Here is a 27250-nt window from a genome sequence, read left to right on the forward strand (position 1 = left end):
TCCCAGAAGGTTTTCTGATCACAAAAAGGAGAGGGTAAAAACCCCTTCATTTTTTCTCCTCTGGGACTGGAGTCAGGAGTTTCTGGTCTAGCATCTCCCCCAGAAACAACGGGAGAGCCCTTGCTTTTTCTGGATCCCTGGGAAGTTTTCGTTAATAGAAATCTCTCTGGAGTAAGACAATTGAATTCCAAGGAGTAACCCCTTGCGAAAATGTTGAAGATAACATTTGTTGGCTGTCTTCTGTCATTGAGGTAGGAAGGTAGCCAGTCTTCCCTCTACTGGCGTTCTTTCATCGTTGTTTTGGGGCTTGGTTAGAAGAGCCAAAGAGGACATTACTGTTCGGCTTCCCCTTGTGACCCGTCCAGTGCTTTTTTGGGTACTCTTCTCTTCTTGTGGACACTCTTCAGCCACGAACCCCCCCCCCCCCCGCCCCCCCCCAAAAAAAAAAAAGTGGATGTTTGCACTTCTATCACAAAGGCTTTCTTCCTGTCCGTCGTTCTTTTTAGGGCTTTGTCCAAGCCTGTCCTGAATACAAGATCTCCAGAAAATGGGAGGTTACATAGTTTCATCTTGGATGCAGGATCCCCTGACCAAGTCTTCATCCAGATAGCCCGTCTGGCTGCCACAGCTAGACCCCCTGATCTCACTGCCAATTTGAGGGATTCTGCGGACGCATCCGCTATTTAACCGACTGCCTTAGAGAACCAGTAGGGTTTTCAAAATCTCTTTTCTAGAGGTACCAGTTTGATATGGTCTCAAAAGTTGGGAGAGCCAAAAATCAAGATGTCTTGCCACGCAAGTGGTGGCGAGCACAGGCTTCAGGCTGGCGACACTAGTTTCCCAGGCTTTCTTTAGGATAATGTCTTCTCTTTTCCATACAATCTTTTAGATGCCCCATGTCCTCAAAGACCAATGAGGACTTGAGACTTTCAATAGTGGCGCATCCAATTTAGGGTTCTTATTCCACACCTCCTGTGGATTGTCACTGAAAAAAAAAAGGGAACTGCTTCTTATGGCTAGCTTCAAAGAAGGGCTTATTTTCTGGGTCTGCCGAACCTATTCCTGACATCAGCCATCACCTGGTGGACCGAAAAATACTTTTGATTTTTTTTTTCCTCCTTAGACCTTGGTAAATCAGGTTGTGTTTTGAAGAAAGTTCTTCCTCTATTTCCAAAGTCTCATATATAGCCCCAAGTAAGTCCATCTTCTAGGGACAATTTGTACTTGGCCCTCTTCCCCCCCCCCCTATTTTCCTGCTTTGAATGTCGCCAACCGGGCTGCTACTCGCTCATTCCCTTTGCCATTCTCCTGCAACCCTGGAGGGGACCAATCTTGGCAAGGCTATGGGAACTTCTAGGAGGGAGCTGTTGGAGGTTTTACCTCTGAAATTAATTTAAGATCCTTAAAAAAAAGGTTGTAGCCATGTCTTCCCTTACAGATCCAAAAATTTGTATGTAAATTGCATCAGACGTTTTTTTTAACCAGCCTGACTTTACATAGCATCTCTGTGCAGGGGCGTACCTAGAGCATTTGGCACCCGGGGTGGATCCTATATCTGGCACCCCCATCTTAAAATGTAAAAACACCCCACTGTGCCCCCTGAATCCTTCAATATCTTTGTCACAACTGTGTACCCCCTCTTCACAACTGCACCTCTGGACCCTTTTACATTACACTGCATCCTACACCTCTGGACACAGGGTCTCCAGGCATGAGAAAAGGATACTCTTAACCAGCAAATTACAAATTACAGAGTGCACACCCAGTGGCACTAGCTACCACCTGTAGTGGCCCAGCTGCTAGATACCACCACCTAGCCTGCTGTTCCCCCTACGGACAACAAAAGCTCACTGGTGCTTACCTGTGTCCCGCTGGTGCCTGCGTCCCTGGGCAGATGCAAGTTCATCCTCCTCCTGCATCCTGGACTTGTTGTGCCATTCACGCTGTTCCCTGCAGCCATGATAAAACCCCACCAGCCGGCCATTCCTGCTCGGCGTGCCTTTAAGGGGGCCGGACCAGCTCCCCTGGCGCACGCCAATGACTTGGTCCTCCCCCGGAAGTGATGCCCCGTGTCTTCCGGGTCAAACAGCCTTCGGCCGCAGGTACACGCCCACCTCCTCCACCAACGGAAAAAAAAAAAAAAAAAAAAAAAAACGGCCCTGGTAAGGCCCCCAGCCCCCCCGCCGCTCGGAGGCTCCCACTCCACCTGCTGCTGCACCTACAGGACACCTGTCCCAGTCAGCCCCTCAGGCAACATGTCTCCTCCATGCAGAAATGCAGGGACATTTTTTAACATGGGTTCCTATGGAACATGTTCAATGCATTTTTGTGCCTCTGCTGCATTTTTGGAAAGGGAAAGGGTCAGGACTCCCCCCCCCCCCGCAAAATGCAGCGTTTTGCATGTAATAGAATTCAAGGGACCAGAATCCAAAACGCAAGTACCTCAATTTGCGTTTTTTTTTTTACACTGTATATAGTAGCTGGTTGCCAAGGAGGGGGCCAGGACCTTAAATCAATGATTTGTCAGCTGGCTTCCCGCCCAATGTTAAAAACAAAAAATGTGGGGGTCCCCCCCACCCCGAATCCATACCAGACCCTTATCCGAGCATGCAGCCCAGCATTGTACCTCTACCCATTCACCAAAAAATACAGTAGACAGTTTGACAAGTCTTCTTCCTCCGGTTAGATATATTTTTTAAATAAGACTTGTCAAAAACTACACTACTTTTATTTTAGTAAATGGGTACAATGTACCCCATACTCATAGGGGGGCGAGGGATCTGGCCTCCCCCTTGTTATAGAGGGCTTCCAGATACCGATAATCCCCCCGCCCGCAGACCCTGACAACCACCGGGCAAGGGTTGTCGGGAAGAGGCCCTTGTCCCCATCAACATGGGGGGGAAGAGGCCCTTGTCCCCATCAACATGGGAGCAAGGTGCTTCGGGGTGAGGGGGCACAGAACCCCCATGCCTCAAAGAACCCCATCATGTTGAGGGCATGCGGCCTGGTATGTCTCAGGGGGGGGGGTTTGGGGGGGCTCTCGCTCGTCCCCTCCCTTTTCCTGACCTGCATGCTCGGATAAGGCTCTGGAATGGAAAAGCAAGAATTTATGGCAGGAAACTAAACTCACGAAAATGCATTATCTGGTTAATTAAGCTCAGTCGTGAAACCCTGATTGGAGTAAGTAATATGGTCTGATAAGCATTTTCTACAAAGGAGCTTCAACCCACGATGTCTGGTAATGTGAGTGATCAGTATTGCCATTTCTCTACCGGTCTTATAAATGGCCAAGATTTTTTAGGCCTAGATGCATTCAGTTGTTTCCCCGTTGCAGGACAAAGTCACACACACACACATTTTTTATCCATTAACATTTTTGGATTTTTTACATTCAAATGAAGCAAGAAACTCTGAAAGCAAATATGAAAACAACCAGAACAATGCCTTTACCTCATCTTCTTCATTGGTTTTGGCAGCAAGATATAAGCACGTGATGGCAATACATCGAAGATACTTCACCTGGACCTATAGGTGACAAAAACATAGGGGATACTCACTACAAAATGCATGTCAATTTCACTTGCGCTAGATTACTTTTTGCAAGTGCTATTAAGAATGTAATCTTGTCATTTAGTAACAAATATGTTTTGCGCAATTTGATTGGCCTGTGTTTGCAATATGCATTAAGCCTATTCTGACAAGATAAAAATACTGCAAAAAAATAAAAATGCACCGAGCACTCACTTTTACAGTTGCCAAGATGCGATTGAGAAAACTAGCAGCCGAGCCAAATGTTTCAGGATAAAATTGGAAGTGTAATCTCAATTCATCCATCCAAAGAACTACTTGCTCATACTGCATTGGAGAGATATCTGTACCCTGCAAAACAAAAATGGTTACCAAAGATTTAAAGGATCCACAAATATTTTGCCAATGAGTTCTGGTGAAATGAAAATATGGAACTATTAATATGGAGTACTAGTCGTGATTTTTCACACCAACATCTAAATTTTCAGGACAAGTTTTCCCCTTCAAGGTCCAAGCAGCACCTTGAAGAAAAAGGAAACATCCTGAAAGCTTATACTGAAAATTTGCATGTTAGGCCCCATGCACACGGGACGTGGGTGCAAACTCTGCTAAACACACATTTTTAAAGGCTAAAACCGGCATTTAAAAACGCCCGTTTTACCACGTTTGCGTTTAGTTTAGAAACATCATAAGACCCTCCCTTAGCTCAAAAAACAGTATTTAACCATTTCAGCCATTTTGTGAGACCAGAGTGCGTAGCAACTGAGAGCAGCAATGTACTTGTATTTAGCGTGTCACTTGCCACAAGCTGCGAATTGTCCACTTGTCACGTCACCTGGCCACGTCCGCTGCCACAAGTTGTGGATTGTCCACTTGCCACAAGTTGTGGATTGGCCACGTCACCTGCCACAGGTTGTGGATTGTTCACTTGCCACAAGTTGTGGATTGTTCACTTGCCACAAGTTGTGGATTGTCCACGTCACCTAGCTACATCACCTGGCCACAAGTTGTGGATTGTTTACTTGCCACATCACCTGGCCGCGTCACCTGCCACAAGTTGTGGATTGTCCGCTGGCCTCGTCACCTGGTCACAAGTTGTGGATTGTTCACTTGCCACAAGTTGTGGATTGTTTACTTGCCACATCACCTGGCCACATCACCTGGCCGCGTCACCTGCCACAAGTTGTGGATTGTCCGCTGGCCTCGTCACCTGGTCACAAGTTGTGGATTGTTCACTTGCCACAAGTTGTGGATTGTTTACTTGCCACATCACCTGGCCACATCACCTGGCCGCGTCACCTGCCACAAGTTGTGGATTGTCCGCTGGCCACATCACCTGGTTACAAGTTGTGGATTGTCACCTGTTCACGTCACCTGCCACAAGTTGTGGATTGTCACCTGCCACAAGTTGTGGATTGTCCACGTCACCTGCCACAAGTTGTGGATTGTCCACAATGCAATGCAAGCAATTCGTTTTTTTAATGTTTTGTCATCATTTGCCATCATTGAGATTTCTAATGTAAAATAGGTCACCTTTAAAAACGCCTATAAACGAAATCGTGGCAAAACACCGGTACCCATTTTTTGCTCCTGGAAAAACTAGGTTAAACGCAACTGCCTAAAAACGGCAATAAACGAGACTGTGTGCATGGACACATAGGATAACCGTGAATGTGTTCAGGGGCAGTTGAAAAAGCTGTCCAACTGTCTCTGAACACGCGTTTACCAGCGTGTCATGTGCATGGGGCCTTAGTGCAAATAAAGTATCATGGACAGTACTCAAATGTTCTTTTTTGCAAGTGCACAGAGGAACAAAAATTGTCTCTGGACAGCCACACTCTGAACAAATTGTAGTCTTTATTAAAAGGACAGGACTACAAGTCACAGCAAAATAAAACCTGACTGCTGACACGTTTCGCACTGAAACTAGTGCTTAGTCATATGACTAAGCACTAGTTTCAGTGCAAAACGCGTCAGCAGTCGGTTTTTATTTTATTTTGCTGTGACTTGTAGTGCTGTCCTTTTAATAAAGACTACAATTTGTTCAGAGTGTGGCTGTCCAGAGACAATTTGTTCCTGCTTTGCATGCACCCGAGTTGTCTGCAGGCGGAGGATATTCATCTGGGTTCCCACCTGGAGCGGCTACTCCCTTTTCCCTTGCAAGTGCACCAACACTGCTGCACTTACCTCAAGCACTGCTCAATAAAGAAAATTTGCATTAAAAGAAGTATAGGTTTCAGGCTCTGGGCATCTCGCTAATAGGCTAAGCCAGGTGCCGAACCAGGGCTTGTGGGCGGAACCCAACCATATTGTCTTGATCTTTCCCCAGCTCTGACGTCAGCAGGCTTCAGCCCACTGTGTTAAAAAGGTGGTCATAGGAATGCATGACAATCTGCACTCCTGTGATACACAGGAGTAGTACAGCCAAACAAGCTTTGGCTGTACTTCTCCTTTAAAGGGGTTGTAAAGGTTCGTTTTTTATTTTCTAAATAAGTTACTTTAAGCTAGTGCATTGTTGGTTCACTTACCTTTTCCTTCCATTTCCCTTCTAAATGTTTTTTCTCCTTTGTCTGAATTTCTCACTTCCTGTTCCTCCTCAGTAAGGTGTTCAGTAAGTTGTTCCAAATGACTTTCCACCACTCAGATGATGGTGGAAAGCTTACTGAGGAGAAACAGGAAGTGAGAAATTCAAACAAAGAAAAACAACATTTAAAAGGGAAATGGAAGGAAAAAGGTAAGTGAACCAACAATGCACTAGCTTAAAGGAACCAATTTAGAAAATAAAAGACGAACCATTACAACCCCTTTAAGGAGTAAAGGGGTAGCACAGCCTCAGGGTCTGGATTGCAAATATGTGACCAGTTATCGGTGTCTAGGTATTCAAGTGGACTTGAACACCAAAAGTACGATTTTACATGTTGGAATTTAAATGTGCCCAAGTGCTCTGAAAAATGTAACTTTTGTCTGAAGTTCCTCCTAAACAGCAGTGCACAGTCAGGTATGTGAGAGTGCCCAGGCACTCCTGTTTTTTAAAGCCTTACATCTACAATGTTAGGTCTTAGTCATTGAAGCCTCCGACTGCCAATTCCCCTTGCTGGATGCTCTGACAAGGAAGCAAAAACCCCCATTTCTAGACGGCCACCCCCACAGAGTACAGAACAAGGAATAAGGGATAATTTACTAAAACAGGAGGGCAAAATCCGGTACAGCTCTACTTGATTGAACAAGCTGATGTTGAACTAGATGGACTTGTGTCTTTTTTTTTCAACCTGATTATGCAACGATACAAGTTAGAAGCTGATTGGCTGCACCAGATTTTGCAAGGAGAAGCCAGGAGCACCACCGGGAAACCCAATAAGAGAAGGATCGGGGCTACCCTGCGCAAAACCATTGCACCAAGCAGATCAGCGTAAACAGGTTTATTATTTTAAAGAGAAACATTTGAGGGTTTACAGTTGGTAAAGTTAAAGTAAAAATACAATCTAATTTCTGTGTACCTTGATAGCGGAATCTAGAAAACATGGCACCTTCCATTTGCTCGTTTCCATAAGAAGTGCGTTTTCCAACAAGAACTGCAAGCGCTGACACTCGGACAACCCCGTACACTTCATTGTAAAAATGTACTTCTGCCCTTCCAGTTTCTTTAGCTAGCACAGATATCTAAACAAAACAGAGAAAAAAAATGCATCACATCAGTCATTCAGTTTGGAAAATGGGAATGCATTTTAAAGTAAACTAAGGGCGGCCATTGCTGGCCTCCTTTTAATGCTAGGTGGTTGGCTATTAAAGAATGTGTTACCCCAACATTTCATATTCCTGATATGTGCTTGCTCTACCATGTACTTGCAATACAAAGAGAAAAGGTTACTTTTCATACTGTGAAATATCTGGTCCTGCCAGTCCCTCCGCTTTCCTATTAGGAATTGATCACACTAGGCATTAGCGCACAGCATAGTCAGTTTTCTGGCTGTGCAGTGAACTCGGCCTGTTCCCCTCAGATTTGTGCTATTTTAAAACCAGCAGCTGACTGACTCTCGATTAGCACTCTCAGCCAATGGCCAACAGCTCAGCGGGGGTGGGGAAGAGATCGCTGGACTAACCTTGCATGGTTAGTCCAGCAGCTCCCTACCAAAGCTGTCAGTTTTATGCAACCCGCAGGCAGGCTTAAAGGGGTTGTAAAGGGTTGTTTTTTTATTTTCCAATTAGGTCCCTTTAACTGGTTGCTGACCAGCTGCCGTCGTTTTATGGCGGCAGGTCGGCTCCCCTGTGCGAGAGCCCGTAGCTATACGTCGCCTCTCGCCCAGGCCACTAGGGGCTCGTGCGCGCCAACGGAGGCGTGCTCGCCCCCGACTTCCGTGCGCGTGCCCGATCGCCGCCGTGCACACGCGATCGCTCGTTACAGAGTGAGGACCGGGAGCTGTGTGTAAACTGATCGCCGCCATTACTAGTAAAAAAAATTTTTTTTTTATAAAAATGCCATAAAAATACCCCCTATTTTGTAAACGCTATAACTTTTGCGAAAACCAATCAATAAACGCTTACTGCGATTTTTTTTTTTTTTTTTTTTTTTTTACGAAAAATATGTAGAATACGTATTGGCCTAAACGAAGGAAAAAAAAGTTTATATTTTTGGGGGATATTTATTACAGCAAAAAAATATTACGAACCTTTACAACCCCTTTAAATTCGCTTTTTGTCCCCATAATCCCTTCATCAGTAACAAATTCATTTTCAACAGAAAAGCAGTTCCATGGTAATAAGACAATAAAACACATTGGTATACTTGGCTTAAAGTGGAAGTCCATGCAAAAAAAATCACTGCATCTACAGCCACCATGGAACCAACACTGACCTCTAATCCCTGTGGAAAAAAAAAAAAAAAAAAAAAGAAGGAGTATACATCACTTTTTGGATACCGATTTGACCCGCTCTCCAGCAGCGGAAGCTCTGCAGAGGACATGCCTGACAACGACTGAATTAAAATGGAAAGCGATGTCACCCATAGAGTTATTATGGGGCTTCCGTTGACCTCCATCTCCTCTGCACCCTCCTCCACAGAGAAGCCGTGGCTGGCAACTCAGAGTGGGATCCGGTCGGAGCAGCTTAAAAAAAAAAAAAGTAAATGTATACTCGTTTTCTTTACAGGGATAGAGAGGTTAGCGTTAGATCCATGCAGTCTATAGATGTAGGAATTTTAGTTGTTGCATGGACTTCCCGCTTTAAAGTACAATCGAGAAAAGATGGCATCTAAACACCAGAATGGATTGTAAAAATTTTAGATTATACCTAGTGTCAGAAAAATAAATAAAATAAATAAACCCCCACACTCACAGGTTTTTAAAGTCATTTGTTAGGCAGCTCCAGGGGTCTCTTCCGACTTCTCTCTTCCGCCTCTTCTCACGGGCTCCTCCGATATCTTCTGGTATTTTTCCCGCTCTTACTAGCGGTGAACCGGTCTGCTTCTCCGTCGACTTCTTCCCTCCGATGTTGACATAATGCTCTCTCCCGCTGTAATGCCACGTGCGCAATTACTTATATAGGCATGGAGCCTATTTATCCGGATCACCGGGTGATGTCACCCGGTGACCCCGCATGAACGTCACCACCCCATCATGTCCCGGGCGGTGACGTCATAAGGGATGGGGTCATCGGGTGACGTCACCCAGTGACAATGCCTATACAAGTCGTTGCGCACCTTGAACACGGCATTACAGCGTGAGAGATCGTCGTGTCAACATCGGGAGAAGAGGGAAGAAGATGGCGGAGAAGACCTGGCCACCGCTAGTAAAAGTGCAGAAGATGGCGGAGGAGCCCAGCAGAAGACACCGAAGAGCGGGAGAACAGGCCGAAGAGAGCGGAGAAGGAAAAAAAAATACACTAGACAGGTTTTTAAAGTAACACTTTTTTCCGCCAGGTGAATGGGTAGGAGGTACGATGTTCCTCCTACTCATTCACATAGGGGACCTCACAGATCCCGGCCCCACACTCTTAAAGGGGCTCCTGGATTCTGATAAGTCCCCCGCCTGCAGACCCCAACAACCAACGGCCAGGGTTGGCAGGAAGAGACCCATGGCCTCAACATAGGGACAGGGTGCTTTGGGGAGGGGGGGCCGCAGGGTCCCCCTTCCCCGCATGTTGAGAGCATGCATCCAATCAGGACTGTATGGTAGAGTGCCCAGATGGAAGCCACATGACAGCCCACATGGAGTTTGCCAAAAGGCACCTGAAGGACTCTGACCGTGAGAAACAAAAATTCTCTGGTCTGATGAAACAAAGATCGAACTCTTCGGCCTGAATGGCAAGCGTTGTGTCTGGAGGAAACCAGGCGTCGCTCACCTGGCCAATACCATCTCTACAGTGAAGCATGGTGATGGCAGCATCATGCTGTGGGTATGTTTTTAAGAGCCAGGAACTGGAAGACTAGTTAGGATCAAGAGGAAAAATGAATGCCGCAATGTACCGAGACATTCTTGATGAAAACCTGCTCCAGAGCACTCAACCTCAGACTGGGGCAAAAGTTAATCTAACAGGACAATGGCCCTAAGCACACAGCCAAGATAACAAAGGAGTGGCTACGGGACAACCCTGTGCATGTCCTTGAATGGCCCAGCCACAGCCCAGACTTGAACCCGAATTAACATCTCTGGAGAGATCTAAAAAATGGCTGTGCACCAACGCTTCCATCCAACTTGATGGAGCTTGAGAGGTTCTGCAAAGAAAATGGGGGAAACTGCCCAAGGGTGGCACTAAAGAACAGAAAAATTACGCAAGTTTTGTGTATGTTGGCTGAAAAAGTTCTGCCGTCTGTATGCAGAACAAGTTCACGGCCTACCTCCTTAGGATAAAATTCCATGGATTTGTCTGACAGAAATCCAATCGTGCATATGAGGCTTAACAGTCTACTTCAGGCTCTGGTCCATGCGTGATAGGAGAGATGCTGGGAATGGAAGCACTGGGTATTGGTCAGCCTGCAACAGTGCAAATTCAATAATGCTATTTTAGAGCACTGCAAGACCAATTACGTTTTGGATTAGAAGGCAAGGCGTGGCTAGAAGCATATGAAACAATTTTGCTTTTAAAAGCCAATTTCACCTTTTAAAAAAATAAATGCACATTTCCAGATTATATATAAAAAAAATCACACACACACACACACACACACACACACACACACACTTTAATATTCTTTTAGAAGCCAGGATCAGCAGCAGATTGAAGGTGCAATCTCAGGCTCCTGCAGACTATCAGGATAGCTGTCTGAATGTACCTCCTACAGGCAAGCAGTTACTTGAGAACAGGAAGATCAATGAACTACGATCACCATTGTAGCTCATTGAGAGCTACAAGCCATCAGCCGCAATGGCTGACAGTACTTGTTGTCTATTCATTCACAGGAAACTGAATAAAAAATGCGGCTGTGTGTGCAGCCGCACATAGCCACACTGTAGTGACAGTGGGTGCCAGGAAAAGATCCTCCACCCCCTGTCATGGAGGGGTTCTGGGGAGAAGGTGGAGATTCTGAAACATGTTACATCCTAAAAATGTTAAAAACATCCTTTAACCACTTCAGGCCCGGGCCAATTCTGACACTTCGTTTCTACATGAAAAGATCATCTTTTTTTTACTATTTTTTGCTAGAAAATTTACATAGAACCCCCAAACACTATATATATTTTTTTAGCAGAGACACTAGAGAATACAATGGCGGTCATTGCAACTTTTTATCTCGCACAGAATTTGCGCAGCAATTTTTTAAACGCGTTTAAAAAAAAAAAAAAAGTTTCAAAAGTAAAGTTAGCCCAATTTTTTTGTTTAATGTGAAAGATGAAGTTACGCCGAGTAAATAGATCCCCAACATGTCACTCTTCAAACTTGCACACGCTCGTGGAATGACGCCAAACTTTTGGTACTTAAAAATCTCCATAGGCGACGCTTTAAATTTTTTTACTGGTTACATGTTTTGAGTTACAGAGGAGGTCTAGGGCTATAATTATTGCTGTCGCTCTAATGTTCGCAGCAATACCTCACATGTGTGGTTTAAACACCATTTTCAAATGTGGGCGGGTCTTGCGTTCACTTCTGCGTACGGGGACAGGGGCACTTTAAATATAAAAAAAGTTGTTAAATTTTACTTTACATTTTGACACAACATATTTTTTTTTTTTTATCACTTTTATTCCTATTACATCCCTTGTAATAGGAATATGGCATGACAGGACCTCTTTACAGTGAGATATGGGGTCAATAAGACCCCACATCTCACCGCTAGGCTGGGAAGGCAAAAAAAAAAAAAAAAAAACACACCACGGCTTCACAGCCGAAGCGGCGCAGTTTTTTTGAATGCAGAGGCCGGGCGTGGCGTCATAACATCGCGCTCGGCCTCCGACGATCATAGAGACTTTGGCGATCATCTGGTCCGCCGGAATTCTGTGATCTGAATCCCGGGGCCGGTGGTTCCCGTCACCGACCGCACAGGTGAGTCGGTAGAAGCACCGGAGGGCGGCGGAGGGGGGATGTCCCCTTTCGGCGCCCGTAGGAACGATCAAGCGGCGGAACAGCCGATATCTGAATGATGCCTGTAGCTTATAATAAACGTTGCTTTGCAGCTCCTGTGGGTCCGGAGGAAACAAAACAACTGAGGCCCGCAGGCAAGACTGAAATTTATAATGGTGACTAATGCGTTTCCTGTTTCAGGAGGAGGAGCCTCTCTCGGATGCTGCCCTGGACAACGAGTTGGGAATTTTATTTTTTTGCTGCTGGGGGATTTTAAATAAGCAGCTTTGATTTTACTGCATTTAGTTTCACCACTTAAACAGCACATAACTGAGTAACAGATATGTTGGAAACTATCGGCCAATTTGGGGAAAAACAGAAGGGTTTTTTTGTTTTTACACATGTGCGCCTCTGAAAACTATCACAATCTAATGCAGCAAATACAGCTGAAAGTTATAGAAATTCTCCCTAAGTGATGGGAATTTCCACGTTAGACAGTTGTCAACAGAACAGGTGTCCCCACTGGAAGGTTTTCCCCAATTTCTCATTCTGGAAAAAAAAAAAAAGTTGGTTTTGGTTAAGTCAGATTGTGCTCAGATTCCCTTTAGCTGAAAACAATGGTCATGTACCTTTTATTGGATGACCGATTGTGAAATCCCATGAAGCACTCCCTTCTTTGTCTCCACCTTCCCCATAGTGGTGGGTCTGTACAGCAGCAACAAGCAGGAACTGTATGTACGTCCCCAGTCTGTACACTGCATTCCAGCAGGCTGATTCATGCTCCCACAGACCGTACCTTCAACACCGCAGAGCTGGGCAAGGGGGAAATGGGACATGACAACAGGAGATACAGGCACACCCTGCGTGTGTACAGCATCCTGCATCTCCTAACAGTGTCCAAGAGACGCAAACTGGATAGTCACATGCCAACACAGGTTATGTTTCTGTACATCTGGCCACACAGTATTAGCAAGAACAGGTAAAAAAATTAATAAATTGGCTACATTTATTAAAGGACTTTATGATTAGGCCAAACACAAGTAATCTTCATTGTTGGGGGTAAAACTTTAACTCCAGGTGCTTGCTGTGGGGGGCACTGAACAGGAGGGAGGGGCCAGGAGCACAGAAGAGGGACCTGAGAAAGAGGATCCTGCAACAGAGCAGGCAAGTAGAACATGTTTGTTATTTTTATAGGAGAAAAAAAAAAAAAAAATAAGACTTTACAAATATTTAAAGCCCCACTTCTGGATACACTTCAGTTAAACAGTCCCCATCTCATAGCCACAACAGGAAGCAAGAGGATCCCACCAAAGTGAGCTCTGTGGTACAATGCTTGACGAATCCAAGTAAACTGTTAAATCAAAGCTCACAGAAAAAAAACAAAAAAAAGTGCACAAGTACAGTAATAGACCAACCTCTGAAGAGGAGCGTCTCAACTACTGAACTCCCCCTGGGGGTGCAGAGCTCCTGACATGGGCCAAGTACTCTGGTCCACCAAGACCAAAGCCAGACAGACCGTGATCCTTAAGGGCATACTAAATCTGGTTCTCCAAGTACTTGGCGAGGGCCCAAAGAGACCCCCAGTGTGAATAGTAAAAAGAACACTTGCTAGTTTTTATTGCTGTCTGTGCTCTCGTTGAAGTGATAATGGGTTGTTTTTTTTCTTGTTTTTTTTTATAAACAAACATGCTATACTTACCTGCTCTGTGCAGTGGTTTTGCACAGAGCAGCCCAGATCCTTCTCTTCTTTGGTCCCCCACTGGCACTCATGGCCCTTCCCTCCTGCCCAATGCCCCTATAGCAAGCAGCTTGCTGGGGAAGAGAGTTTGCTGCACAGGTTTTTTACCGTCATGCATAAAAAGGTAAAAAACCCATCAGCTTTTACAACCAAACCATACAGGTTATACTTGCCTTCTCTGTGGAGTTGCTTTTGCACAGAGCAGCCCAGATCCTCCTCTTCTCAGGTCCCACTACGCTGCTCCTGGCCCCTCCCCTCCTGTCAAGGGCCAGAGCTTTGTGTGTCCCTTCAGACACAGAGCCACAACCAGGCCCTGCCCCCTCTTGCCCGATTGGCTCCTGCACCTATCAGTCAGTTAGCCAATGTGTCTCAGCCGATCACTAGAATTAGCAGCCTGGCGCGGCACAGCTGGGGTATCCCGTCTCCGTGTGGACACACCCCCGGCGCGAGCACATTGGGCCGCACCAGCCGGTAATTGAGGCCGCGTATTTGCAGGAATCTGGCGCCCTCTTGTGGTGGCCGTTAGTATGACAAGACAACCAGCAATGCTAATGGCTCTTCTCCTGTCTGACACACACACACACCATTTTTTTTTATTCTAACACCCTAGAGAATAAAATGGGAGTCGTGGCAATATTTTCTGTCACACCGTATTTACACAGCAGGTCTTACAAGCACACTTTTTTTAATTAAAAATAAAACTGTAAAGTTAGTCCAATTTTTTTTTATATTGTGAAAGATAATGTTACGCCGAGTAAATGGATACCCAACATGTCATGCTTCAAAATTGCGACAAACTTTTACCCTTTAAAATCTCCATAGGCGACGTTTTAAAAAAATAAAATAAAAATTCTACAGGTTGCATGTTTTGAGTTACAGAGGAGGTCTACGGCTAGAATTATTGCTCTCGCTCTACCAATCGCGGCAATACCTCACATGTGTGGTTTGAACACCGCTTTCACATGCGGGCGCTACTCACGTATGCGTTCACTTCTGCACGCAGGCTCGGCAGGACAAGGGGCGTTCCTGGCTCCTAACTTTTTTTAGCTGGCCCCTAGATTCCAAGCAAATTTGTCAAGCCCTGCTTTAATACCATTTTAAGTAGAGCAGGGGTCCCCAAACTTTCTAAACAAAGGGACGGTTTTACTGTCCTTCAGACTTTAGGGGAGCAGGACTGTGGCGAGCAGAGGTGAAATTTAGGGATGCAGCAAACATTTGGTGGCCGAAAATGGTGTTGCTGATAGAAATGATCCCTACCCCTCCTTGGGGAGGTGCCAGTGCAGTTGCGCAGTGAAGATAGGGACAGTCAAGATGTCTGCGCTGGATATCCATCAGGAGGACAGCCGGGGTCCGCTGCCACGCAGAAGCAGTCTGGGGAAAACAAAGATGACATCACCGAGCACATTGCACAAACCGATGTGCCCGTATGCCAATTCGCGCAGCCGAGCCAACTTGTCCCAGTATAACTGTGGTGGCTGGTCAGCAACTGGTTAAAAATCGTAAAATTTAGGTTTCGGCCAACTGCATCTGGAATTTTCAGTTTCCGCGCCGAAATTTACAAATGTAGCGCACCACTACTAAAAGTTGCCCTGGGCATCAGTGTGAGTAAACAATGCCCCATCTTTGATATTAGTTATAATAATACATATAATGTTGGCGTCGGTGGGAAGAATAGAGCCCCAAGGGCTGAAAAAAAGTCTTGGATAGCAGTATAACACTGACTGGGGTTCAGGCCCTTCTCCACACAAACCTATACAAAAGTTTAATACAAGCAACCAATGAAAAAGCAGTAATAAGTAGATTACAGAGCCGATATAAAGCTGGGAGGAGTGCCCAGGTACATAGAGGGGGTGTACATAGACTTTATATAGAGGTGAGGGAGGAGTGCCCAGATAGAGAGAGGGGTGCCCAGGTACATAGAGAGGGGTGTATATAGAGGTGAGTGAGGAGTGCCCAGGTACATAGAGAGGGGTGTATATAGAAGTGAGTGAGGAGTGCCCAGGTACATAGAGAGGGTGTGTATATAGAAGTGAGTGAGGAGTGCCCAGGTACATAGAGAGGGGTGCATATAGAGGTGAGTGAGGAGTGCCCAGGTACATAGAGAGGGGTGCATATAGAGGTGAGTGAGGAGTGCCCAGGTACATAGAGAGGGTGTGCATATAGAGGTGAGTGAGGAGTGCCCAGGTACATAGAGAGGGGTGCATATAGAGGTGAGTGAGGAGTGCCCAGGTACATAGAGAGGGGTGTATATAGAGGTGAGTGAGGAGTGCCCAGGTACATAGAGAGGGGTGTATATAGAGGTGAGTGAGGAGTGCCCAGGTACATAGAGGGGTGTATATAGAGGTGAGTGAGGAGTGCCCAGGTACATAGAGGGGTGTATATAGAGGTGAGTGAGGAGTGCCCAGGAACATAGAGAGGGGTGCATATAGAGGTGAGTGAGGAGTGCCCAGGTACATAGAGAGGGTGTGTATATAGAGGTGAGTGAGGAGTGCCCAGGTACATAGAGAGGGTGTGTATATAGAAGTGAGTGAGGAGTGCCCAGGTACATAGAGAGGGGTGCATATAGAGGTGAGTGAGGAGTGCCCAGGTACATAGAGAGGGGTGCATATAGAGGTGAGTGAGGAGTGCCCAGGTACATAGAGAGGGTGTGCATATAGAGGTGAGTGAGGAGTGCCCAGGTACATAGAGAGGGTGTGCATATAGAGGTGAGTGAGGAGTGCCCAGGTACATAGAGAGGGGTGTATATAGAGGTGAGTGAGGAGTGCCCAGGTACATAGAGGGGTGTATATAGAGGTGAGTGAGGAGTGCCCAGGTACATAGAGGGGTGTATATAGAGGTGAGTGAGGAGTGCCCAGGTACATAGAGAGGGGTGCATATAGAGGTGAGTGAGGAGTGCCCAGGTACATAGAGAGGGGTGCATATAGAGGTGAGTGAGGAGTGCCCAGGTACATAGAGAGGGGTGTATATAGAGGTGAGGGAGGAGTGCCCAGATAGAGAGAGGGGTGCCCAGGTACATAGAGAGGGGTGTATATAGAGGTGAGTGAGGAGTGCCCAGGTACATAGAGAGGGGTGCATATAGAGGTGAGTGAGGAGTGCCCAGGTACATAGAGAGGGGTGCATATAGAGGTGAGTGAGGAGTGCCCAGGTACATAGAGAGGGGTGCATATAGAGGTGAGTGAGGAGTGCCCAGGTACATAGAGAGGGGTGTATATAGAGGTGAGGGAGGAGTGCCCAGATAGAGAGGGGTGCCCAGGTACATAGAGAGGGGTGTATATAGAGGTGAGTGAGGAGTGCCCAGGTACATAGAGAGGGGTGTATATAGAAGTGAGTGAGGAGTGCCCAGGTACATAGAGAGGGTGTGTATATAGAAGTGAGTGAGGAGTGCCCAGGTACATAGAGAGGGGTGCATATAGAGGTGAGTGAGGAGTGCCCAGGTACATAGAGAGGGGTGCATATAGAGGTGAGTGAGGAGTGCCCAGGTACATAGAGAGGGTGTGCATATAGAGGTGAGTGAGGAGTGCCCAGGTACATAGAGAGGGGTGCATATAGAGGTGAGTGAGGAGTGCCCAGGTACATAGAGAGGGGTGTATATAGAGGTGAGTGAGGAGTGCCCAGGTACATAGAGAGGGGTGTATATAGAGGTGAGTGAGGAGTGCCCAGGTACATAGAGGGGTGTATATAGAGGTGAGTGAGGAGTGCCCAGGTACATAGAGGGGTGTATATAGAGGTGAGTGAGGAGTGCCCAGGAACATAGAGAGGGGTGCATATAGAGGTGAGTGAGGAGTGCCCAGGTACATAGAGAGGGTGTGTATATAGAGGTGAGTGAGGAGTGCCCAGGTACATAGAGAGGGTGTGTATATAGAAGTGAGTGAGGAGTGCCCAGGTACATAGAGAGGGGTGCATATAGAGGTGAGTGAGGAGTGCCCAGGTACATAGAGAGGGGTGCATATAGAGGTGAGTGAGGAGTGCCCAGGTACATAGAGAGGGTGTGCATATAGAGGTGAGTGAGGAGTGCCCAGGTACATAGAGAGGGTGTGCATATAGAGGTGAGTGAGGAGTGCCCAGGTACATAGAGAGGGGTGTATATAGAGGTGAGTGAGGAGTGCCCAGGTACATAGAGGGGTGCATATAGAGGTGAGTGAGGAGTGCCCAGGTACATAGAGGGGTGTATATAGAGGTGAGTGAGGAGTGCCCAGGAACATAGAGAGGGGTGCATATAGAGGTGAGTGAGGAGTGCCCAGGTACATAGAGAGGGGTGCATATAGAGGTGAGTGAGGAGTGCCCAGGTACATAGAGAGGGGTGTATATAGAGGTGAGGGAGGAGTGCCCAGATAGAGAGAGGGGTGCCCAGGTACATAGAGAGGGGTGTATATAGAGGTGAGTGAGGAGTGCCCAGGTACATAGAGAGGGGTGCATATAGAGGTGAGTGAGGAGTGCCCAGGTACATAGAGAGGGGTGCATATAGAGGTGAGTGAGGAGTGCCCAGGTACATAGAGAGGGGTGCATATAGAGGTGAGTGAGGAGTGCCCAGGTACATAGAGAGGGGTGTATATAGAGGTGAGGGAGGAGTGCCCAGATAGAGAGGGGTGCCCAGGTACATAGAGAGGGGTGTATATAGAGGTGAGTGAGGAGTGCCCAGGTACATAGAGAGGGGTGTATATAGAGGTGAGTGAGGAGTGCCCAGGTACATAGAGAGGGGTGTATATAGAGGTGAGGGAGGAGTGCCCAGGTACATAGAGAGGGGTGTATATAGAGGTGAGTGAGGAGTGCCCAGGTACATAGAGAGGGGTGTATATAGAGGTGAGTGAGGAGTGCCCAGGAACATAGAGAGGGGTGCATATAGAGGTGAGTGAGGAGTGCCCAGGTACATAGAGAGGGGTGCATATAGAGGTGAGTGAGGAGTGCCCAGGTACATAGAGAGGGGTGTATATAGAGGTGAGGGAGGAGTGCCCAGATAGAGAGAGGGGTGCCCAGGTACATAGAGAGGGGTGTATATAGAGGTGAGTGAGGAGTGCCCAGGTACATAGAGAGGGGTGCATATAGAGGTGAGTGAGGAGTGCCCAGGTACATAGAGAGGGGTGCATATAGAGGTGAGTGAGGAGTGCCCAGGTACATAGAGAGGGGTGCATATAGAGGTGAGTGAGGAGTGCCCAGGTACATAGAGAGGGGTGTATATAGAGGTGAGGGAGGAGTGCCCATATAGAGAGGGGTGCCCAGGTACATAGAGAGGGGTGTATATAGAGGTGAGTGAGGAGTGCCCAGGTACATAGAGAGGGGTGTATATAGAGGTGAGTGAGGAGTGCCCAGGTACATAGAGAGGGGTGTATATAGAGGTGAGGGAGGAGTGCCCAGGTACATAGAGAGGGGTGTATATAGAGGTGAGTGAGGAGTGCCCAGGTACATAGAGAGGGGTGTATATAGAGGTGAGTGAGGAGTGCCCAGGTACATAGAGGGGTGTATATAGAGGTGAGTGAGGAGTGCCCAGGTACATAGAGGGGTGTATATAGAGGTGAGTGAGGAGTGCCCAGGTACATAGAGGGGTGTATATAGAGGTGAGTGAGGAGTGCCCAGGTACATAGAGGGGTGTATATAGACTCTATACAGAGGTGGGGGGGGGGGGGGGATGTGGAAACCGTTGCAGAACCCCTCCCTGGTCAGTTGGGATTTGGGCGGGACGGAGGCCCCCCTCTCCTATATAAGGGTGTGTGAAGATGTTCTCACCTCTCCAAGGCTGCAGGCGCTGAGTGAACTCCTTATGTGCGAGGCTCAGATGACAGAGTCCATGGTTCCCCCTGCTCAGTCCATTCCCCGTACAGTCCCGGTCGGGCTCTCCAGGCACTTGGCTTTGTAGAAGTCTCGCAGAGCCTCAGCCCTGCAGTCCAGGCACATATCAGGCTCCGCTCACAGGCAGGGTACAGAGAGCGGCCGCTGGGGCTCATCAGAAGCGGGATAGGTGTACAGAGGACAAAACTAGTGACACCGTACACTACACTGACCTACACCTTTTGTGTTTACAAAACTCAGGGACGAAGAAGTCTGCGGGGCGTTTGAAAAGCAAAGACCACGCCCAGGGCGGGGCCTTTACGGTGACGTCGAAGCACTGGGCTGGATAAGGCTTGCTGTGGTAACAGAGTGCCTACGTGAGAAATGGAGGGGGAGTGGTGTTACTTCGACCTTATTGCTCCGCCCCCCGTTCCAATAAATATTATCACAAGTTCCTTCGGTTACTTTCACACTGAGGCGTTATTCAGTCGTTTTAGCGCTAAAAATAGCCTCCCATGCCACCCCAGTGTGAAAGGCAGAGTGCTTTCACACTGCGACGGTGTGCTTGGGGGACGTTTCACAAAGTCCTGCAAGTGGCATTTTTGTACACAGCTCCTAAAGCACCCCTGCCCGAAGCGCAGCAACACGGGTGCTTTAACCCTTTCTTTGGCCGCTGGCAGGGGTTAAAAGCAACACGATAGCAGCTGAAAAGCGCCGCCAAGACAGTATAGCGCCACTAAAACTAGCAGCGCTTTACTGCTAACATAGTGCAGCCCCAGTGTGAAAGTGCCCTTCATGTACACTGGCAGCTCCCAAGGCTACTTTCACGATGTGGGCGCCTTCGCGGTAAAGCGTGTTCGTTTCAGCGGCACTTTACCATTGTTTTTGCGCTTTTTAGCCGCTAGCAGGGTGCTTTTAACCCTGCTAGTGGCCAAAGAATGGGTTAAAGTTGTCGCATTGCTGCGTTTCCGAAGCACCTGAAATTCATTCCAATAGGCAGGGGCGGTTTAGACCCCTTTCACACCGAGGTGGTTCTCAGGTGTGGTAGCGCTATAGATAGCGCCTCCCATTCATTGCAGTGTGACTTTCCTTCTGCCCATTTAAATGTATGGGCATCGCTTCCAAAGCACCTGAAAAGCGATTCGGAAGTGCCGCAACACAAGCACTTTTAACCCCTTATTTGGCCACTAGCGGGGGATAAAAGCACCCTGCTAGCGCCCAAAAAGCGACGCTTAAACAGCGGTAATTTACCGCTAGCGCAGGGTGGTCCAAGTGTGAAAGGCCTCTCTGGAGCGCGGTATACACAGCTCCCAACCCCCCCCCCCCCCCCCAAATATGCTGCTTGAAGTATTTTTTCCCTTTCCCGCAAGCGTACCACCCCAGTGTGAAAAGTACTCAGGCTTTCACGCTCGGGAGGCGCTTTACAGGCGCTATTTTTAGCGCTTAAAAGCCTGAAAACTGCATTCAGTGTGAAAGTAGCCTAAAGTTGGGTGTAGGAACTGTTGGCGTTGGTTTTGCCAAAGCTCCTCAATTCCATAAAAGCCTGTGTGTCCATGTACTCATAGGCTTTTAGCAGAGTTTGGGAGCTGTGGTGGTTAGGTGAGCTATTAGGCGCTGGTCACAGTCTGCATGTACTTTCCAGAAACCCACTGCCCTATATCAGATGTGCAGCAGTGCCACTCAAGTGGTTGTATAGGCTGGATTTTTTTTTTATCTTAATGCATGAAGGTAAAAAAACCTGCAGCCCCCCTAATACTTACCTGAGCCCCATCTCTATCCAGCCAGTGTCAATTTTGTCAACTAATGCCGCTTACACACGGTCGGAATTTCCGACAAGAAAAGTTCAATGAGCATTTGGTCGGAAATTCCTGACCGTGTGTACGCCCCATCAGACTTTGTTGGAATTTCCGAAAGCAAAAATTTGAGAGCTGGTTCTCAAATTTTCAGACGGGAAAAGTTCTTGTCGGAAATTCCCATCGTCTGTGTGCAATTCTGACATGCAAAAAAAAACAAAAAAAAACGCATGCTCTGAATTAATTAGACGCATTCTCGGAATCTTTGGACTTCATTTTTCTCGGCTCGTCGTAGTGTTGTACGTCACCGCGTTCTTGACGGTCGGAATTTCTGACAACATTTGTGTGACCGTGTGTATGCCACATAAGTGTGAGCCATAATTACGTCTGAAAAAAAAAAAATCCACGGTTTTGTCGGAATTTCCGATCATGTGTACACGGCATAAAACATTTTAGTCTACTAAAATTTGACTAAAACTAAACCAATTGAGAATATTAAAATACGACTAAAATGGCATTTTAGTCAAAAGACTTATGCCGAGTGCACACGACCGTTTTTATTGTCCTAGAAAAAAAAAACTGTTTTTCCTCGACGTGATTCTTGTAAAGCCTGCCTTGCATACACACGATCGTAAAAAAAAAAAAAAAAAAAGGTCTAGCAAAGTGCGGTGACGTACAACGCGTACGACGGCACTATAAAGGGGAAGTTCCATTCAGATGCTTTTGCCGATTTTGTGTTCGTAAAAGTTTGGTGAGAGACGATTAGCGCTTTTCAGTCTGTTACAGCGTGACAAATGTACCATCTCCATTACAAACGCTAGTTTTACCAGAACGAGCGCTCCCGTCTCATAACTTGCTTCTGAGCAATGCACGTTTTCCCCCCATCGTTAAAGCCTACAAATGACAGTTTTTCACGATGTGAAAAAAGACGAGAAAAAATAGAGCATGTTCTAAATTTTTTAATAGCCATTTTTCACGTCGAGAAAAATGCTCTGGAGCCCACACATGATCGTTTTTAATGACCATTTTTAAAAAAATGCATTTTTCACGTCATGAAAAAAACGGTTGTGTGTACGCAATCAGTTTTCCTGACAGGAAAAGTGCGATGTGAGGTTTTTGTCAGTTTTCCTGCCAAGAATCACGTTTGTATGCAATTACGACACGGAAAAAATAAATAAACGCACATGCTCAGAATCAAGCAGAATAGCGAACTGCCTATTGAACTTCATTGATCTCGGCTCGTTGTACGTGTTGCAAGTCACCGTGATCTTGACGTTCAGAATATCAGCCAAGATTTGAGTGACTGTGTGCATGCAAGACAATTTTGAGCCGTTTTCCTGCTTAACCACTTAAGACCCGGACCTTTTTGCAGGTAAAAGGACCTGGCCAGTTTTTGCGACTCGGCACTGCGTCGCTTTAACTGACAATTGCGCGGTCGTGCGATGTGGCTCCCAAACAAAATTGGCATAGTTTTTTCCCCACAAATAGAGCTTTCTTTTGGTGGTATTTGATCACCTCTGGTTTTTATTTTTTGCTCCATAAAACAAAAAAATAGTGAAAATTAAAAAAAAAAAAAACAGCAATATTAACTTTTTGCTATAATTTATATTTATATATATATATATATATATATATATATATATATATATATATATATATATATATATATATATATATATATATATATATATATATATATATATATATATATATATATATATATATATATATATATATATATATATATATATATATATATAATCTCAGTTTAGGCCGATACATATTCTACCTATTTTTGGTTAAAAAAAAAAAAAAAAAAAAAAAAAAAAAATCGCAATAAGTGTTAATCGATTGGATGGCGCAAAATAGCGTTTACAAAATAGGAGATAGTTTTATTGCATTTTCATTAACCATTTTTTTTTTTTTACTACTAATGGCGGCGATCAGCGATTTTTTTTCATGACTGTGACATTATGGCGAACACATCGGACAATTTTGACACATTTTTGGGACCATTGTCATTTTCACAGCCAAAAAATGCTATAAAAATGCATTGTTTACTGTGAAAATGACAATTGCAGTTTGGGAGTTAACCACTAGGGAGCGCTGTAGGGGTTATGTGTGACCTCTGGACGTGCAACGTCATTGATCGTGTTTCCCCTATATCAGGGAACACAGATCAATGAAGCTGCCACTGTGAAGAACGGAGAAGCTGTGTTTACACACAGCTCTCCCCGTTCTTCAGCCCCAGGGACCGGTCGTGGGACTCCGGCGGCGATCGGGTCCGCGGGTCCCACGGTCACGGTGCTTCGACCCACGGCTGGGCACTTAAAGAGGAAATACAGGTACGTGCTTGTGCCATTCAGCTCTCCCCGTTCTTCAGCTCCAGGGAATGTCGTGGGACTCAGGCGGCGATCGGGTCCCACGATCATGGAGCATCGACCCATGGCTGGGCACTTAAATAGGAAGTACAGGTACGTGCTTGTGCCCAGCCGTGCCATTCTGCCGACGTATATATGCAAGAGGCGGTCCTTAAGTTGTTAAAAAAAATAAAAGGTTTTCCTGTTGAAAAAAAACTGATCGCATGTACGAGGCATAAGACTAAAACGAAATTTGACTTCAAAATGAACACTGGTCTGTAGTGCATGTTCATACCTCAATGCCATAAACACATTGGATTTTTCACTCCTGCAGTATAAGAAGTTTGGAAATTGTAGAGAAATGTTAAGTAATGCATTACAATTTAATTACACCCATTAGAATATAGACGACTAAAATGAGATTTAGTTGACTAAAATATACTGGTGATTTAGTCGACTAAATACAACTAAAAAAAAAAAAAAACACATGCAGAAGAACTAAAAATGCCATTTTAGTCCTAAGGCTAATGCAGAGTACACACGACCGTTTTTCAGGTTGTAAAAAAAATTATTTTTTTTTATGTCATTTTAGAACTATCATGTGTGGGCTCCAGAGCATTTTTCACGATGTAAAAAATGGTCATTAAAAATTGAACATGCTGTAATTTTTCACAACGTTTTTAACGTCATAAAAAATGGTCGTGTGGGCTTTAACGACGTGAAAAAAATGTGCATGCTCAGAAGCAAGTTATGAAACGGGAGCGCTCGTTCTGGTAAAGACTAAAAAGCGCAAATCGTCTTTTACTAACACAAAAGCGTTTTTTTTCACGATCGTGTGTAGGCAAGGCCGTTTTAAAATGATCGAGTTGAAAAAAACTGTTTTTTCTAGACCATTAAAAACTTAATTTTTTACAACCCGAAAAACGGTCGTGTGTACGCGGTATTAGGCTAAAACGAAATCGAAGTTTGCTGCCAGAATTAACTGTATCCAGCATGTCCACAAGAGCCTCGCCTCTCCAGGGACTCGCACTCCTAATTGGCCTTTAGCAGTAGAAAGAGCCATTGGCTATCAATCACAGCCAGTGAGCCAATCAAGAGACTGAGGTGGTGGACCTGAGCTGTGAGTCAGGGGCGTGCCTGCTTGGGTCCCCCCAGAGAAAGCCGCTTACTGTGGGGGCACCCAGCAGGAGGAAGGGGCCAGGAGCACTGGTGCGAGACCCAGGAGGAGGAGGATTCAGGCTGCTCTGTGCAAAAACAACACTTCTTCACGCCCTTGCTATAGCCGAAAGACAGCTACAGCACAGGCATAATTTTCTCGGGAGGTCATATATGGACGTCCTGCTGTGATTGTGCTGCCCAGGCACCCCCAGCGGCAGGCTCTGATCACCAATTCTGTCAGACTCAGCTGATCACAGAACAGGGTAAATGGCCAATCACAGTGATCCTTTACCACGTGATCAGGTGTGTCCAATGACAGCTGATCATGGAAGTAAACATAAGCTGCTTGTGTTAACCACTTCTCTACTTTGGGTGTTTTTCAGATTTGGTGTTTACAAGACTAAAACAGTTTTTTTTGCTAGAAAATTACTTAAAACCCACAAACATTATATATTTTTTTTTTCTAATACCCTAGAGAATAAAATGGCGATCATTGCAATACTTTTTGTCACACCATATTTGCGCAGCGGTCCTACAAGCGCACTTTTTTTGGAAAAAAATCACTTTTGAATTAAAAAATAAGACCGCAATAAATTTGGCCCAATTTTTTTATATATTGTGAAAGATAATGTTACGCCGAGTAAAATGGTACCCAACATGTCACGCTTACAAATTGCGCCCGCTCGTGGCATCAAACTTTTACCCTTAAAAATCTCGATAGGCGACGTTTAAAAAATTCTATAGGTTGCATTTTTTGAGCTACAGAGTAGGTCTAGGGCTATAATTATTGCTCTCGCTCTAACGATCGCGGTGATACCTCACTTGTGTCGTTTGAACACCGTTTTCATATGCGGGCGCTACTCGCGTATGCGTTCGCTTCTGCGCACGAGCTCGTCGGGGCGCTTTAAAATTTTTAATTTTTTTCTTATTTATTTTTAGTTATTTTATTATTTTTTACACTGGAAAAAAAAAATGATCACTTTTATTCCTATTACAAGGAATGTAAACATCCCTTGTAATAGAAAAAAGCATGACAGGTTCTCTTAAATATGAGATCTGGGGTCAAAGAGACCTCAGATCTCATATTTAGACTAAAATGCAAAAAAAAAAAACAAAAAAAAAAAAATTGAAACTGTCATTTTTTCAAATGACAAAAAAAAAAAATGTTTCTTTAAGAGGCTGGGCGGGACTGACGTTTTGATGTCACTTCCGCCCAGCAGAGCTATGTGGACGGGCGAAGAAGATTTTTCCTTCAGTCTCGTCCCCAGTCAGCAGCCGAACGCACCCGATCTCCTCCGCCGCTACCGACGGCTCCGGTAAGCGGCGGGAGGGGGGGCCCTCTCCCACCGCCGATAACGGCGATCTCGCGGCGAATCCGCCGCGGAGAACGCCGTTATCGTTAACAGAACCGCTGACACTAAAGATGGATATCTCAGTTGTGGCAGCAGCTGCTGCCGTTACCAAGATATCCATCTTTAAAGTTAGGCCGTATAAAGACGTACGGCGGTTTGGAAGCTGTTAAGCTTGTGATTATCAGTGTTCTGATTATTAGTGCAGTCCCAATAGTGCCCTCCAGTGCTGAAAATCAGTGCCACCTATCAGCGCACATAAGTGTCGGAGAAAAATTACTTGTTTGCAAAAGTAGGCAAGTGGTTTAAAAAAAAAAAAAAAAAAGTGTAATATTACTTTAGTTCTTAAAGCGGATCTTCACTGAATCTTAGCACCACAAACCAAAAACACTGTGCGACAGACCCGACCAGGACAGGAGCTTATGGAAGGGACTGCAGGGTAGCACAGTCTAATGACCATGGACCTTGGCTTTTGAGGGGGTTCTATTCTTCGGGAGATGTGTGCCTGGGGGACCCTTGGAGTGGTCTTGCTTTGGATTCGAGTCCATGTCTCCCCAAAACACACAGACTCTGGGAATATAGGACCCCAATACAGATTTTGGGCCTTTGTGTCCAAACCATCAAGGACTGCTTTAGACCGAGACTCAAAGCAGATGTTAATATAATCAGGTGAAAACAACCTGATGCTGGGATATCATGCTATAATCTATTTGAGCTGTTGTGTTACGTGTCTGTACCATTGTGTGCCTCATAGGTGTGAATTTCCATTGTTAATTGAGTCACCTATTGTTTGTCTGCTCATCTCTTGGAGATGTGATTAATATTGTGTCCACTTTACCTTGTTATTGAACCATTGTGGGATGTTTACGTCAGCAATGTGGCCGATTTCTTCCCCATTCGTAAAAGCAGCACATAATACACACATTACACTTTTTAGGCACACAGTTAACCCCTTCCCGACCAGTGTCATTAGTATAGTGACAGTGTACTGATCACTGCATTAGGCCTTTTTCACACTGGGGCGGTGGGTGCATTGGCGGTAAAGCGACGATATTTTTAGCGGCGCTT

General features: G+C 45.8%; 1 protein-coding gene across 2 annotated transcripts in view; it reads right to left on the bottom strand.

The window, feature by feature from the left end:
* The window catches only part of CCNI2 (cyclin I family member 2), a 52931-nt gene that overhangs the window by 16427 nt on the left and 9254 nt on the right, over positions 1-27250 (bottom strand). Inside the window, exons 1-4 of one of the 2 annotated variants that reach the window (XM_040344636.1) lie at positions 19481-19896; positions 7026-7188; positions 3745-3879; positions 3451-3525 (exon numbers count right to left, since the gene is read on the bottom strand). In XM_040344636.1, the coding sequence (XP_040200570.1) occupies positions 3451-3525; positions 3745-3879; positions 7026-7139 (324 nt within the window). In that variant the 5' untranslated portion in view covers positions 7140-7188; positions 19481-19896. Of the gene's footprint in view, positions 1-3450; positions 3526-3744; positions 3880-7025; positions 7189-19480; positions 19897-27250 lie in introns of those variants that run through there. The other variant, XM_040344637.1, reaches the window with a different exon arrangement.

The sequence above is a fragment of the Rana temporaria genome, chromosome 3, assembly GCF_905171775.1.
Source record: "Rana temporaria chromosome 3, aRanTem1.1, whole genome shotgun sequence".
In the NCBI taxonomy this organism is placed as follows: domain Eukaryota; kingdom Metazoa; phylum Chordata; class Amphibia; order Anura; family Ranidae; genus Rana; species Rana temporaria.